Here is a 15,905-nt window from a genome sequence, read left to right as displayed (position 1 = left end):
TGGAATATTTTATGCTTGATGCTTTAGTCCAGCTCATAAAATATCAAATTTAGAGGATTATCATGCCATGGTGGAGCTATTTCTAGTATTTTGTGTGTTTTTCTGTACAAATGCATTTGTATTTGCGAACAGAGAAGACTGAGAGACTGCTTAAAGCAGTTACTAAAGCCTTGAGTATATTTGCATTGATCCAAAGTTGTTATCATTTTAGGTCAAGATTTTCACTGAAATAATAATTGAGTGTGACTGATAGCTCAAATAACTTGTATTTGCCGCTAGAAATGTGTGTTTTTCACATGCAGGTATATTTGATATACCAGAGTATATATTTAATCTTTTTCTGTAATTGCCGCTCTCTGTGTTCCACATGTCTCACAGGAAGCTGCGGTATCTGTCTGGTATTTTGTTCTCAGCCAAAACTAACTCTTGTTCTTCTCTGGTTAGAAAAAGTGTGAGCGATATTTCCCTCTGCTGGGGGAGGAGCCCATGAGTTTTGGTTCTTTCAGAATCTCCTGTGTAAGTAGACTAATCTCTACTATTACAGCTGTTTGTCGTGTGTGTGTGTGTGTGTGTGTGTGTGTGTGTGTGTGTTTGGGGGGGGGGTATTGGACTCCTGCATTTCTCACATTTTGTTCCGACTGTTTCAGTCAAGGATTGTGTAACTGTTTTCACCGTCTTTGTTTTCTAGGAATCCGAGCAGGCCAGAACAGACTACTTTATTAGGACTTTGATGGTGGAGTATGAAAATGTAAGTTCTCCATCTGCTCACTCTTTATTTATCCAGAAAAGCAGTTTTCTTTAAACCAAACTAATGTTACATCAATAGAGGTGTTTTTTTCAATATCAATATATCTCACAAAATGGCAAATGTATGCAAAAATCACATAAAAATAATCAAATGTGATTCCAAAGCAATGACATTGTTACATTGTTATAATTGACATCAGAAGAACTCTTCACATATATGAAACAAGAACTTCAATAGCTTATATCTTTTAGTTTATAAGTAAAATTTGCTCAAAATCATCTATTGGGGCAACATAATTTTGTAAAACGATTACACATCATCACATACATGCACTGAAATATCGACCCTATAACTTTAGAAATATTCCACTGTATGTCTCCCTGCAGGAAACTCGGAGGATAACACAGTTCCATTATATGAACTGGCCCGATCATGACGTCCCCTCGTCATTTGACTCCATACTGGACATGATCGGACTAATGAGAGAATACCAAGAGAATGATGATGTCCCAATATGTGTGCACTGCAGGTAAGTACATACTGTACATGCTGTGCCGAGACACCACCGTAAATACAGCCATGTAGAAACATACAGTAACTACGGCAACATTAAAAAAAAAAAAAAAAAAAAGAGACTGATTGCGTATGAGAAAATAAAGTAATGAAATAAGCACAGTGTTGTCTACAATGTAGTGTATATGTATACAATCATACCTCCCACTGGTATTGATGTTTCTGGATTAAGATTCTTGAATCATCTCTTTTTCTTACTTGTGCTTTCAAAGTGAATTGATTGATTGATGAGATTGTCAGTGCTTTTCTGTGAGGAGGCAGTAAGAATGTAGAACAGGTGGACAGCAGGGGTTTGTGTGTTTTGAAATCAAGTTTCAGCACAGCAGAGAAATGTTGCAGTCTTGGCTAAACTGCATACAAATACAGATGGCAAAAGTTAGATTTCAATTTTAAAATTCAGCACGATACATACCAGAAATTTTGAATGACTTGTTGACATCTCGCATTTTCAACTGACTAATCTTCTACTTTAGATTTGATTAATTAAAGGATAATTAAGTACTAAGCTTCCATTTAGCATTCAGCCAGATGAGCCCAGCCTGACTCTTGCATCAATAATTTTCCTCTGATTGCTGCTGTTAAAAATGGCAGCATGTCTCCATCGCACTGCAGCTATGGTGATTGGTTAGAGTGCTGGGGGCTGTGAATTTAAATGTTATTGGTCTAGGAATTGATACATTTATGACAAAGCAGTCTCAGTAAAGAACTTCAAAGGGTGAAATAGTTAAAGGTGGAACCAAAAAACACTGATTCACAAGGCTATAGATTCCGCTGCGCACAGGCGTGAGTATACACACAGCACACACACTGTCTCCATGTGTGTGTAATCATCTATAATGAGCAGCCTGAGGACATTTCCTGGTTCCTCTGTTACACAGCAGGACTTAAAACCGTGTCTCTGCGTCTGTAAAGATGCTTTGTGTGGGTTGATGCGCACTGTATGTGTGTGCTCATTAGAGTAGGGGAGGGCTCTCTGACAGCATGAGACAAAGGTTTATGATTTTATGTCTCAGACGCGATGTCACATAATCTCAGCTTCTGTGTGGCTCCTGTCTCCATCCTGTCTGGACGAGATGTTGTCAAATACATACAAACAATCACATGACTGAGGGTTTATTCTCTTTTTGTTCCCAGTTGCCCACTCAAGAATAGAAACCCAGAGTTGATACTTTTGAGGAGTGTGTTTTTAGTGCATTTTTGTTTAGGATAAGAAGGCATAAGCTTTAGTGGGTGTATTTTGTCTTTACACATGTGCTTCTGTTAAATCTAATCTGTATGACTGTGACTGTGCAGTGCAGGCTGTGGGAGGACGGGTGCAATCTGTGCAATCGACTACACATGGAACCTCCTCAAAGCTGGGGTATGCGAGCACACACACTCTCCTACGCATACCTAGAACACACATACCTGTACAAATAAACACTTTCTACACACTAAATGTACTGTTATGATTGAAATGAGAATTTACCCTTTTGTTGTGTTGTGTGCTTTTAAAGAAAATACCAGAAGATTTTAATGTTTTTCGGTTGATCCAAGAAATGAGGACGCAGCGGCACTCTGCCGTTCAAACCAAGGTTTGTTTTTTGGTTTTAATTTGTATTTCTATTCGACTGACAGTAAGATTTAATACAAAGTTGTTTTGAGCAATATGGCGAAAATCTTGAAGTTAAATTTAGTGTTCGGGTGCTAACTGCTAACCAAAAGTGTAGCTGCACCCAGGTTTTTCTCCCACACACACAAGAAACCAAGGATCTGAGGTCAAACATTGTGTGACATTTGATATTGGAATAGATTTTCACAAGCTGGTTTCTCAACCAGTGGGTTACAAAGAGTATCAGTTTCTTTATATGAAAAACCACTGTGTTCCTGCTCTCCAATGAGTTAAGTAGATTAAAGAAGTAATAAACCTACAATGACTTTTATGGGTGTACATACACCACATGAAAAGCATTTCACAATCACTATGTTGTGAGTAACTTGCTCTTTTAAGATTTTAATGTCATCCCTTTATATTAGTCAGAATTTGTTTGAGTGACAGTGATTCTGTTGTAAAGATAAGCGGCATTTTCTCCTTTTTTAATTCAGTAATTCAAAATAACAAGGCACCAAGTGTCCTCTGCCCTTTTGTACCTTATTTATGGTGTTCCCTCCCACACACACACACACACACACACACACACACACACCGTCGACACTGAGATGCAAAGTGAGCAAATAAGTGTCAGATAAATGATAGCGTTTCCTTGATAGACATTGACACAGGTTTGAATCCAGTGTCTCAGACCAGATTTCTGCCACAAGCTAGTAACTGTAATGCAATTTTTGAAAAGGTAGTGCGATACTCTTGCTGTCTTAGCGGGGAAAGTAATGAGATTATATCAGTATGCATCAGTGAAGGCCATTCCATGGTTTTCACCAAGGGTGGGTTTCACAGCCTTGTAAATGGATGTTTTTGAGTATTGATACGGAGAGTGTTTTTGCTTTTGTTTTGCTTTGCTGAAACTCTCTTCTCCCTCTCCCTCACCTCACCTTCCTCCATTTAACCCCTCTGTTTGGCTTTTTGACACACTTTTTTCTCTCTTTTCCATTGCTTTGTTATGTCTTTGTCTTTCTCTCTCTCTCTCTCTCTCTCTCCACCTCTTTCATTGTCTTTCTATTGCTCTCTCTTTCTTTGTCTTTGTATCTCTTGGTCTTTCCCTCTCTAGGAGCAGTATGAGTTGGTTCATAGAGCGATCGCTCAGCTCTTTCAGAAACAACTGCAGCTACTGGAGAGCCCAACCAACACGAAGATACATGATGGCATGGTATGACACACACACACACACACACACACACACACACACACACACACACACACACACACACACACACACACACACACACATATTGTGTATGCTGTCTGGTGTTAAAGAAAGACAGGATGTCGCTGAGTAACACACTCAGAGTGGGAAAAAAACACAAATAATTAGTCACAGGGGAGGGAGAGGGTAGGAGGAATAGAGGAGAAGAGGAGAGGGCTACAGATAACTTTGCTCTGTACACAGACAAAAAAAAAAAAAAGAGTTACAGAGTTTGTCAGGGTAGTGTCAGAGGACTGCATACAGTTAGATTTATTTAAAAGAAAAAAGCTTTGCCCTGTCAGTCACCACTGCGCTCACTTTAATTTACTTCACACTATCCTTCATTCCCCCCAAACACACGCACAAACACATGCGCTATCCTCCATCGTCCCACATCATTATGTAGCAGTTTTGCGGAAGCTAGCGGAGCTGCAAGCTACTCTTCATTTGAAGTAGTTAAGCTACAGAAACACTGCACAAACTACTCGAAAAAGTGACACTATTACACATTATTGGGTTATTAAGTTTTACAAGAAACATCTATTGTTGATTAATATAATAAACAAATGCACTATTATGGTATTACTGTTAAGTAATAGGCAAGAAAGAAAGAGAGAGCGTGAGAGACCGGCATCAAACGAGCTCCCACCCTGCTCCTTTTGGTACAGGTTGACTATCAGTCCAGCTATCTCCTTCTCTGCTCTGTAATGTCACACCAGTCCACTTAATTGATTCTCTCCTGAAACTTAAGATAAGTTTGATTTAATTTCTGTTTCTGAGCTTGTTAATCTTAAGGAAAAAATAAAATAGTGAGCCTCAGCATTTGGTCGCAATACCCCGCTCGTTAGTGGGAAGACAAAAAAATAGCCTTCTCTACGGGACTGCCACTGGGAAATGTAGTTAAACCAGTAACACCATAATTCCACAACTCAGTTCTCTAGATATGTGAATATAAATGACAGAAAGCCAGAAGACAGAGAGATCAGTGAGGCAGTGTGGGAGACTCACAAACCTAAAGACTGACACATTAGGACTGTCAGAGTGCACTGGCAGCAATCCAGGAGCTAACTTCCTGCTTAGGAAGCTCTGATGACATCACCCCTCTCCCACAATGCACTTTGAGACTGAGAATAGACATGCATCCGTTGGGAAAGGGGGACCCTTGCAATAGACAGTCACATGAACACACACAGCCATGTTTACAATAGAAAAGACTCAGCTGACACACTTTCTAAACCGTTGCCTAAAATCCTTCAATGTCCAACAGTATTTTTAAAATGTGGACAAGCCAGTCCTCTGTACTGCACTGAACTACACTTTTAGAAACTATACCACTTGTTTTAAAGCTAATACTATTAACTATTTGTTAAGAGTAGGTGTGGCATATATGGAGGTAGACAACAACTCCAGGACAGTTTCTAGCTACTGATTTAACTTTGTCATTATCTTACAAAGTTGCAAGTCCAACAAGCTCACACACTCACACACTCACTCACTCACGCACGCACACACACCCACACACCCAAACACACACGCGGGGTTTATAATATCATAGGTGTGCTTCGCTGACTCAGTCCACACACACATACACAAATTGACTCATGTCCAGTCAGCAACCGTCAGCGACTTAAACACCCACATACGTGCTCTCAATGGCTGTATGAACAATAAGCCTACACATACACACATCCCACACACGTTTCTCTGCTCACACGCAGCCGCCATTGTTTGCACGAAGTATTCCTACCAAATTGATTCTCACAACACACACGGACCTACGTATACAGCCAAACTAGACGTAATCGGATCCCTTGTCTTTAGCTGAACTTGCTCAAGCTAGCTCCTTAGCAGACTTGAGTGCTCGTACGGACTCACAAAGCTGCAGTGGCCTGATTTGCTCCTCGGTCTGAGTTTATGATGACTGAAGTTGTCCTGTCATCCTCTCATTATCAGAGTGGAAAGAGAGTCAAATTAATGAGTCATGGGGGAAGAGATGGGAGGAGGAGGAAGACCGGAGCTGAGAGGAAGAGAGAGAACATTAGTCAGGAGGAGGAGGGCTTCTTTCAAAAAACATTTTCATTGAGGCAATTTTGTAGCAACGCTCTACCTCTGCTGCAGGTGCATCCAGAGAGAGGAAGAGATAGTAGACAGGAGTTAGAGGTGCTTGACATTTCAACAGCAATTATAAAAACTCGGTTACAGCGAGCACTGAAATTGATAATGGGGTCTCCGAAAAGCTAAAAAAAAAAAAAATCAAGCTGTTTTGAAATTTAAATAATCTAATAATGCATGTAGTGAGGTCATTTAGATGATTTGACAATTATCAAGGTAACTTCCACCTTGCTAGACAAAATTTGTCTTCCTGCATAATACGCCCTATTATACATACAAACACATAAAGGCTCTTAGACTGGCTGTACATGCAAAACAGCATGACATTTAGAATGCTGTCAGACTGAAAATGCCGGTACACTTAATGCACCTCAGGTGTGTTCATTTAAGACGTCTTTGTTTGATGGAGGAGCTTTCAAGGCCAAGTGGGGCCAGACTCAACGATTCAACACAACAAGTAAACACAGAATATCCTTAAACTATACGAATAAAAAACAGTGGTGGAAGAAGGACTTAGAGCCTATATTTAATAAATAAATAAAAAAGTAACCATACCACAATATTACATTATAAGAAAAAAGCCTTCAAAATCTTACTTCACAAAAAGTACAAGAGTATTATCAGCAAAATGTACTTAAAAATCATTCAAAAGTAAAAGTAGAGATATATTATTGTATTATCATACTGATGCATTAATCTAAAAGCAGCATTTTAATGTTGTAGCTGGTCGAGGTGGAGGTTATTTTAACTACTTCATATACTGTTTGGCAGTTAAATCAGTATTAGTTTATAAAATGATGATATGTTTTGTATCTAAAATCTTAATCTTGTGGAGTAGTATAGCTATATAGTATAAAGTAGCAGAAAATTGGAATACTTAAGTACGAGTTCAAAGTACAGTATTTCTTAGGTACACTACGTGGATAATTGTACTTAGTTACTTTCCAACATTGCCCACAAGTCAGGTGACATTTTTGACCAGTTGCATGAAACAATATGTTAAGGGACAAGTAATAAAAGGACAAACTGGTGCAAGTCTGGTCATAAAAAAGCCATATTGCCCATGTGGACATATAAAGCTCGTATGTCTGGTGCATACTGATTGATTGAAGGATACTTATGATTTGCTGCAGATGGTGCCCCGCAGTGTAGCAGCCCTGGCACCTTGAATCTCAAAACCTGAGTGGAACTTATACAATATTTTTTGTTTATGCATGTGCTTATTTTTGCGTCTCCATATTTTAAATTGTTTCTGTTTTTCCCGTGCCTGTCCGTGTGTGTCAGGATGAAAGCAGTCCAGACAAAGCAAGCCACCAGACAGATGATGAGAGATGGGACACACCACCTCCCAAACCTCCCCGCATACGCAGGTAAGACATTATCTGTATTTGGACGGTTGTGGTGAGACTTTTTTCCTCAACTTTTTTTTTTTATTATTAAACCTGTTTACCTCTGCATCACCTGTCACTTACAAAATAGATGTAGTTGAAGAATAAACTGACCGGCACTCATCCTCCACACAGATGAATGAACAGGCTAACACAGAAGTGAGCAGTAGGTGTGAAGCAGCCCGTCACTGAACACAGTGGGTGTTGTGTTTTGTAGGAGGAACACACACACACACACACACACACACACACACACACACACACACACACACACACACACACACACACACACACACACACACAAAAAAATTACAGCACAACAATTTGTGTGGATTGACAGTGAAAACATATTAAACTGACCAAACAGAAACAGCAGGCATTGTTTTCACCTCAAACGAAGCGAAGCTTTCTGACACATTAGTTACCCATCAGCCCACAGATTCACCCAGCCTCCACTTTACTGAAGTTAACTTGTGTTTGGCTGTTAACAACTGTTGTGGCCTCAGGAGGAGCTGTATTTATAGGCCATTTTGCAACACTTTGCAATACTCTGCAACACTACATAGTGTTGAACACATCACAACCCCAGGCTAGTTGAAATAAAACTGCTACATCTTTCACCGCTCTTTTACACACATGCAGGCATATTATTTCAAATACATACACACTCTGTATCTGTAATGCATTAATACACATAGATGCCTTTTCTTTTTTCCTCTTTAAGTCATTAATTTGAAAAATTTCCCCTTCCTGATTCCTTTCTCAGCCCATCTTCTTGTTTCTCCTCTTCTCTCCGCTCCCTTTCCTCCCCGTCGTCTCATGTGCCCAGCAGGGGTAGTGCTCCACTTTTTCTCAGCCAGTTCATCTTCAGCCCCTCTTTCCCTCCTCTTATGATTTATCCAGAGAAGGTACGGCCTCTCTCCCCGGTTACTGCAGCAGCACATACACTTTACAACTTTTTATACAAGCCTGATGGATGCAGTTGCCCAGAGAGTTGCCTCAGTGTTGCTGCTTTAATGTCACTGAGGACATCTTGTTGCCAGGAGACACTGTTTCACATAATTACCTGTTGCTAGAAGCATTGTCTAAAAATGTCTACTTTGACAGCATTTTGTGTGTTAATGGGTGAATCATTTGCTCTGAGCTTATCCATGTGCTTTAATTTATATATTTATTTTCATTCCTTGTTCTGAATCAATTGTCATTTTAATTTGATGCCCACTTCTGAACCTTCCTTATAAGTTCATTGGGTATAAAAATTGGTCTTCAGATGAATCATTTATCGGAGCTAACGTGACCGCACTACAATTATCATGTTCTTGGTTGCCTTAATTTGGCTACTGCACCAGCTGGTTTGATGGGAAAGCGAGAGGACCTAATTTTGGGATGTAGCTGCAAGTCATCTTTTTACTGGAAAGTATCTTTCTTGTTCTAAGTAAAACATACAAATTTGAGCTTGAAATTGCTGCCCAAATAGGAGGCGTTCCTAGAAGTGGGACAGAGCCTGACAGTCAGGAATATATGGGTGTCTTTGTCTACTTGTCTCACTCTGTGTCGCAGTATGTGCCTTTTTTTGTCTATGTCATCCCTCCGTTTCCCAAAGAAATAATGTCAAGGCCTAGTTTAAGCCTGAGAGTATTCTAGTGATGGTACAAGCTATTTTTGCCAACATAGTCCACATTCTGACATCCACACTCCCCCCCTGGGTCACTTCAGGGTTGTGTGTGGGGGAAATTTTTGTGAATTTGAGAAAGATGGAGGGAGATACTGCAGAAAATCCAATGAGGCTGGGGTCAAGGTCACAGATACCCAGTCGTGGCTTTTACATGCGTACACATAAATTCCCAGCCACATCTTGAAGAGTCATGTCCTCCACCTCTACCGTTTGGACTGAGTATCCAGCGTCCATACCCGATTTGTGCCTGTTGCATCTCAAATATTAAAAGCTTTAGGCAAATCCATACTGATCTAGCAAAACCAAAGTTTAGGGTTCTTTTCCTTCCTCCCTAAAATCATGGAAGTTACAGTGCTCTCATCCCAATCAAACAGAACATATTGGACAACTTAAGAAAAATATATCCATTCAATAAAACAATACTTAACAACAAATAATGCCACAAGAAAAACATGCTGGAAAAATTTGAAAGTGGAAGGATAAAAGAACAATTCAAAAAACAGTATAAAAAACTAGGATTAAAATCACCTTAAATTTAAAGTTTAAGTCCTCTTTGTACATTTCTGGTTGTTCTGTCATATCCCCTGTGGGATAAAAAATAAAACAAAAACAAAACAAAACCCACCCAATACTGTTTAGTGTGATTTATAGGTGGACTTAAGGTGCCGCTGTATACTGTCCCAATGCAGTGGCTGTCCAAAACATCTTAGATCTAAACCTAAACCTGAAGTACTGTCATTGCTGTATGGTTATTCATTAAAATAAGGTTTGTTAATCATAAATTAAGATATTCCATTGGTGTGTTTGAGTGTGGAATCTGGGCTGAGGAGATGCAGCTCTTCAACGTAGGCCCCTGAGGTACATGTCTCTTGTTGCAACTCGGTAGTGCTTATAGCATTGCAATGGTGTTAATTCTTATTGTTTGTAAACAGTCTAAATCTTTGTGATTTGAGTGTGAGGTTTGCTGCTTTTTTTGTTTTTTTGTTTGTGTGAATGTATCCCAAGCAGAAACTGCAACCAGGACGCGTCTCTCTAAGCTCTGTCCCCTTCTAGCGCACCCTGCCTCCTATGAATGTATGCGGGTTCCACTGCGAACCAGGGCTCTCTTTGACAATGCAGCGTCTTCCCTCTGGAGTACACATGTGGAGGGCACAGTGCACTTGGTGTGTCAGTGTGTGTGTGTGTGAGTATTTTTTTGAGTTTGTGCATTTATTTATGAGTGTGGGTGGTGTTATTACATAAATTTCAAGTTCGTGTCAAGGCGTGCATGTGTGTGCACACGTGTGTTTATGTGTAGGAGTTTAGGTTGCGTGTGTGCGCGTGTGTGCGTGCGTGTGTGTGTGTGTGTGTGTTCAAGGTTAGCTCTTAAGTGTGTCACCAGCATGCCAGAACATTATGGCTGCTTGTAGTGTTTCTATGCTTCAGGGCAAAAGTAGAAGAACAGGAGTACGTGGTTAGTTTTTTTTATAGTTTGCAGCTCTTTGAAGTGTTTTAAAATAGCCAGAGATTCTTAGAAATGTTGTCTTTTACACACAGAAGCTTTTTACAGCTTTAAGGGGGAAAAAAAATTCATGATTCAAACGGCAGAAATATTTGACACTATTTACAACCAGAGAAGCAATGAATATAAAGATTTTAAAGCTCTAAAAGAGATGTAAAGGGAACTTTTAGTTATTGAAACGTGTCAGCCTGCGTATCAAAAGCTGAGTGAATGAGTTTGACATAATGTGGACAACTTGTTTTTAATATCGCCGGTAGTTCTGGTAAATTCTTGTGTTTTGATCAATTAAGAAAGTAGCAATAAGAGAAGGTAGATGACAAAAACAGTATTGTTTATTGTTAAAGGAATCTCTCTTAGCTTCCGCTGGTGCATTTGCTAATTTTCTTGGGGTTCGTTAGTACACACAAATATGTTAAGTTATTTAAGAATAAAAAAATACAAGAGGAATATAAAATAACCCGAAAAAAAAACAATTAATAACATGGTCAGTTTAAAACAAGACTATTATTATTATTATTATTAAGATTACTCTATGTTAATTAATATACAGTATATTTCTATTGCAGTTTGAAACATTTTAGATTAGAAATGTATTTGATGCAAGTTTGTACTAGTATTTGGTGCACTGGCAAAATGTTGCAGGATAGCAGAAATTTCTGGCAAAAGTTTTAGAAAGTTGACCACGAGTTGTTTTTCAGTTGTGGCCACTGGTGAATTAAACATTTGGATTATCAGCATGTATGTATTGGAAGTTTTTTTTGTTTTGTTTGTTTTTTTATCCAGTTAACAGAATGTTTGGGAGGTGCGATAATCATTTCCCCAAGAGAAAGCAGTACTACTACTTTATTTTACTAGTATATTTTAATACATACATGTATATTTCTTCATGTGTGTCTTCATGCTGCAGTTGTCTGATATGTTGTGCCTGTAAACTCCCATTTTCTTTATGCTAGTTGATACTGCTTATTGGTTTTGCTCTGACTTATTTGCTCCTGTAACAGCTCAGCTTCCGCTTGGGAATCATTAAAGTTTCATCTTAACTTATCTTAGAGGGATGCAGGGCCTGAATTAACTCTATGGCATCTGAACGATTCACGTCCCCATGGAAACAGTCAACACCAGTGGGAGTTATCTGTATTATTGTTAAATATGTCTTTTGCCTGCTCAGGCAATGAAAACGATATAGAAGAAGTAATTCTCATGGGTAACGATGTTTTCGTTAAAGAAAGCTCCAAAGGAATAATGGTGTTCTTGTTGAAATAATGTTGAGCTCAGAGGAAAATTGTCAGTAAGTGACCCGTAGGAGACAAAGTTCTGGTGGTTAGAAGAGCGCTGCTATAACTAGCTGGGCTCAAACTTCCCCTGTCAACAGGGGCACCCTCCAGCCATCATGACCTCTGACCTCCCTACAGAATAACAGAAGCTGTTATTCTAAATCCCTGCATGGTTTCCTATTATTAGTATATTTTGTCTCTGCCACATTTCATTAAAATCACTTCCAAAAATTAAGAATACAGAATCAGAAATAGACAAAAAAAATACACATGGCATTTAATAAGCCCTATCACAAAAGAGTAACAGCCAATGGCAGCTATACTGCCATGCTGAGGCTCTATGAGGAAGCCTCTTACAGTATGTGCAACTCTGAAGTTGCTCAAGAAAAGGAAATCCCCCCCTGTGCTTCTGTGTTGCAACTGTTCTCCTTCTCTGACTTCCTATCTGTCTGTCTTTGATTCACACACACACACACACACACACACACACACACACACACACACACACACACACACACACACACACACACACACACGCAGCATCATGTGCAGTCAGCCCTACCTTGGCTTTGGCTTCAGTCATGTGCTCTTGATTAAGCACACCACCACATCCTCTCACAGTTTTTCTCCGTATATATATTTGCATGCATATGTAAATGTATATTCTGTGAAGTGGAACGATATCTTAATGTATACATTTCCATCGCTGTGTGGCTTCACACAGTAATTCACACACCTACACTGCATGTATCTATAGGTGGATTTGTAAGTAGATTGTAAGCAAGTTACCAAAATACACAGCACAGTACATGTGGGAGACTTTTGTTGTAAACTGTTAAGTATAATAGAAAACGCCTCAGCAGGTTGCTGCATAGGAAATAATGGAATACAATACAATAGGAAAAAATACAATACTTGAATATCCCCTTGGGAAATTTGTCTTCCAGAAACATTAGACACAATATACAATGCATGTAGAGGGCTGAACCTTGTAGTGCTGGTTCAGAGTTTGTTTTCAGTTTGCTTCCCATCAACACATCATGTCAACCTTAAAGCCACAAAATAGGGTCGAGAGCTGTCTGACACCCAACATCTGAGGACATGTAATTTGTCTCTAGTAGGTGACGTATGTTGACATATTATGTGCATATTGCTAAACTTTTTAAAATCCTGCCATCTAGTGGTGGAACACTTAGCTTGACAAGATGAAAAGAAACTGCCTTTTAGTTTCATTTGTGTATGAAATTATTTAAACAGAAGTTCATTTCATCATCTTGGTTTCACCATTCCTTTTTTAGATGTAGAATAATTTAAACGTGACTGTTCAATCGCTTCAAGATGTCTGACCAGTATGATGAAATTCTTGCCTTTTCATAATTTTTCATTTTCTAAATGGCGCTTTCAGAACTTGTGTTTAATGCACCCTCAAACCTACTTCCTTTTATCTGAAGCAAACAGCCTAGATTTGTACTTCAACATTAAAACAACTTGTGATATAGAGCAACAGTAAAATCTGTTGACATAAAAATGAATGCCTTTATCTTAGTGAATGTGAAAATTGGCTATGAGATATATCTTTTAATTATAGCGCCTCTGCTACATTTTGGGCTCTGCGGAATTGAGATGCCTTATTAGAAACCATCAAAAGCCTGTAATATTAACTGAGCTAGCTTTCGCTTGTTCTCTCTCTCTCTCTGTCTAGTTCCCAGGCAGAAGGCGACGTTAAGGAGGAGATTCTCCAGCCTCCCGAGCCTCACCCTGTACCACCCATTCTGACCCCGTCTCCCCCCTCAGCCTTCCCCACCGTCACCAACGTACGGCAGGACAACGACCGCTACCACCCAAAACCTCTCATACACGTCCTGGCTACTACACAACACAACGTGACACAGGTGAGCTGGCCAACACAGTAGAAATACACAGCTTATCTAAATACAGAAGTTATTTTTGTATCTGTTTATATCACATTAAATGTATTGTGTATTTATGTAACTGCACAGCACACATCTATGTTACTGTGGAGTTTTTATTTTTTGTGGATGGAAAGTTTTTCCATGTGTGTAAATGTATGATTTGGATGTTGATCAAATATTAATCGGAAACCAATTCTAAACAGTGTGTGAAAGCGATACTGCAGATTGTAGACTGGTAGTGTAATAATCAACAGGGTGATAAAACACACCACAATAATAACTTCTCCATTTCTAAACACAGTGTTTCAGTTAATGTTTCCATTGGCCGATTATGTACATCGGCACAGTTAGAGTTGAAAAACTGTGAACTCTAACCTGCAAGTTCCCCAGGACTGGCTGGCGTTCTCAGGACAGAAGTGTTTGACTGTACCTCTATGATGTTGTAACTGTTTATATTTTTAAGGTGGAAATTTCATATTTTTTGGGTTGGTTTTGGGTTGGTTTCTGGTTGATGCTGCATTTTCAAAAGCGTCTTACATGCCTCATCTCTTCCCTTCCTTTTCCTTTCAGAATAAAGACGTGGACCAGCAGCAGAACCAGTCAGAACCCAGTCAAAAAAAACAGATCAGTCCCTCAGAGCAGAAAGACCAAGATTTACAGAGTCGAAAAGAGCAGACGCAGGTCTCAAATCTGGATCTCAATGACAATTACAACAACAAATTGTCTTCAGCATCAACAAAATCAGAATCAGGCCAAAGCCAGACTCAGACTCCCTCCTCGCCCCTCTCCCCAGTCGTTGAATGTTCTGGTGCTCCTCGGATCGAGAGGAAGCTCAGCATTGAGATTAAAAAGGTGCCGCTGCAGGAAGGACCTCGTAGCTTTGACACTTCCTCCTCGATGGGAGTGGCAAGCGGGCTCGGCAGCGGTTCAACCAACAGCGTGAGTATGCTACAAAGAGGCCACGCCTTCAAAGCCCGTTCTGGCCAATCCCTGCTGACGTCTAGCTCCTCGCTGTCAGAGGACTCGGGAACAGAGGGAGGAACAGTTGGGGAGAGTCATGCAGACGGAGGCATCCTAGCCAGACCAAACCATCTCCCTGTGAAGAGCGGAGAGAAGGGGGAGGCACAGGGAGGGGAGAGAGTGGAGGTGAAGGCTGGCCACGCAGCGTGGGGTCAGCCCTGCAACAGCCCCGAAAAACAGTTCCCAAAGACCTCCTCCTCCTCTTCCTCCTCAGACCGTGTCGCTCCATCTTCATCCTCCTCCTCCCATCTCTCCTCCTCCTCTTCCTCCTCCTCCTCCACTCCTGTTAGGACTGCCCTGAGTTTCACCAACCCCCTGCACTCCGATAACTCGGACGAGGAGGGGGATCGAGAAATGTCCGCAGGAAAGGAGGGTTATCGTACTAATGTATCCACGGCGACAGCCATGGTTACTGCATCGCCTCACCATGGAGACCAGCAGCCAGTCAGGAAGGTGTTGCCAATGTCGATCGCAGTGCATAGCTCTCCGTCTCCCTCTGCAACCACAGCAAGTATGTCAATTAGCTGCTGTAATTGAATGAGTGCATATAATTCCTTCAGCTAACTGGCTGCTTTCCTGATATAATCAATTAACAAAGAAACCAACAATTTAACTATCAGGTTAATCCGAGTCAGATAAATGGACATCTGGATTCCCTTGTTCAGGCAGCAGTTTGGGTTAATGAACAACTGCTTGCACAGTAAGTTTGATCAACTTAAAAATGATTGAAACAGCACTTAATTAACTCAATTGAACACTGAAGTTAAATTCAGCTCATTTCTATGGAGTGTAGTCAAGTTCTTCTCCTTTTAACACTGATAAAGGCACTGAGACTAAGTTTTACAACCTGTCTTTATTATC

General features: G+C 40.1%; 1 protein-coding gene across 2 annotated transcripts in view; it reads left to right on the top strand.

Moving 5' to 3' along the window:
* ptpn12 (protein tyrosine phosphatase non-receptor type 12) overlaps nucleotides 1-15,905 on the top strand; it is a 45,657-nt gene that overhangs the window by 22,339 nt on the left and 7,413 nt on the right. For both annotated transcript variants that reach the window (XM_040142804.1, XM_040142813.1), the window contains exons 7-15: nucleotides 445-516; nucleotides 689-748; nucleotides 1,135-1,277; nucleotides 2,615-2,681; nucleotides 2,818-2,895; nucleotides 4,027-4,125; nucleotides 7,558-7,643; nucleotides 13,814-14,003; nucleotides 14,595-15,555. In XM_040142804.1, coding sequence (XP_039998738.1) covers nucleotides 445-516; nucleotides 689-748; nucleotides 1,135-1,277; nucleotides 2,615-2,681; nucleotides 2,818-2,895; nucleotides 4,027-4,125; nucleotides 7,558-7,643; nucleotides 13,814-14,003; nucleotides 14,595-15,555 — 1,756 coding nt within the window. The remainder of the gene's footprint in view (nucleotides 1-444; nucleotides 517-688; nucleotides 749-1,134; nucleotides 1,278-2,614; nucleotides 2,682-2,817; nucleotides 2,896-4,026; nucleotides 4,126-7,557; nucleotides 7,644-13,813; nucleotides 14,004-14,594; nucleotides 15,556-15,905) is intronic.

Source organism: Xiphias gladius, chromosome 2, assembly GCF_016859285.1.
Source record: "Xiphias gladius isolate SHS-SW01 ecotype Sanya breed wild chromosome 2, ASM1685928v1, whole genome shotgun sequence".
Lineage (NCBI taxonomy): Eukaryota > Metazoa > Chordata > Actinopteri > Istiophoriformes > Xiphiidae > Xiphias > Xiphias gladius.
The sequence above is the reverse complement of the archived record's forward strand: the minus strand, read 5'-3'. Positions and strand labels throughout refer to the sequence as shown.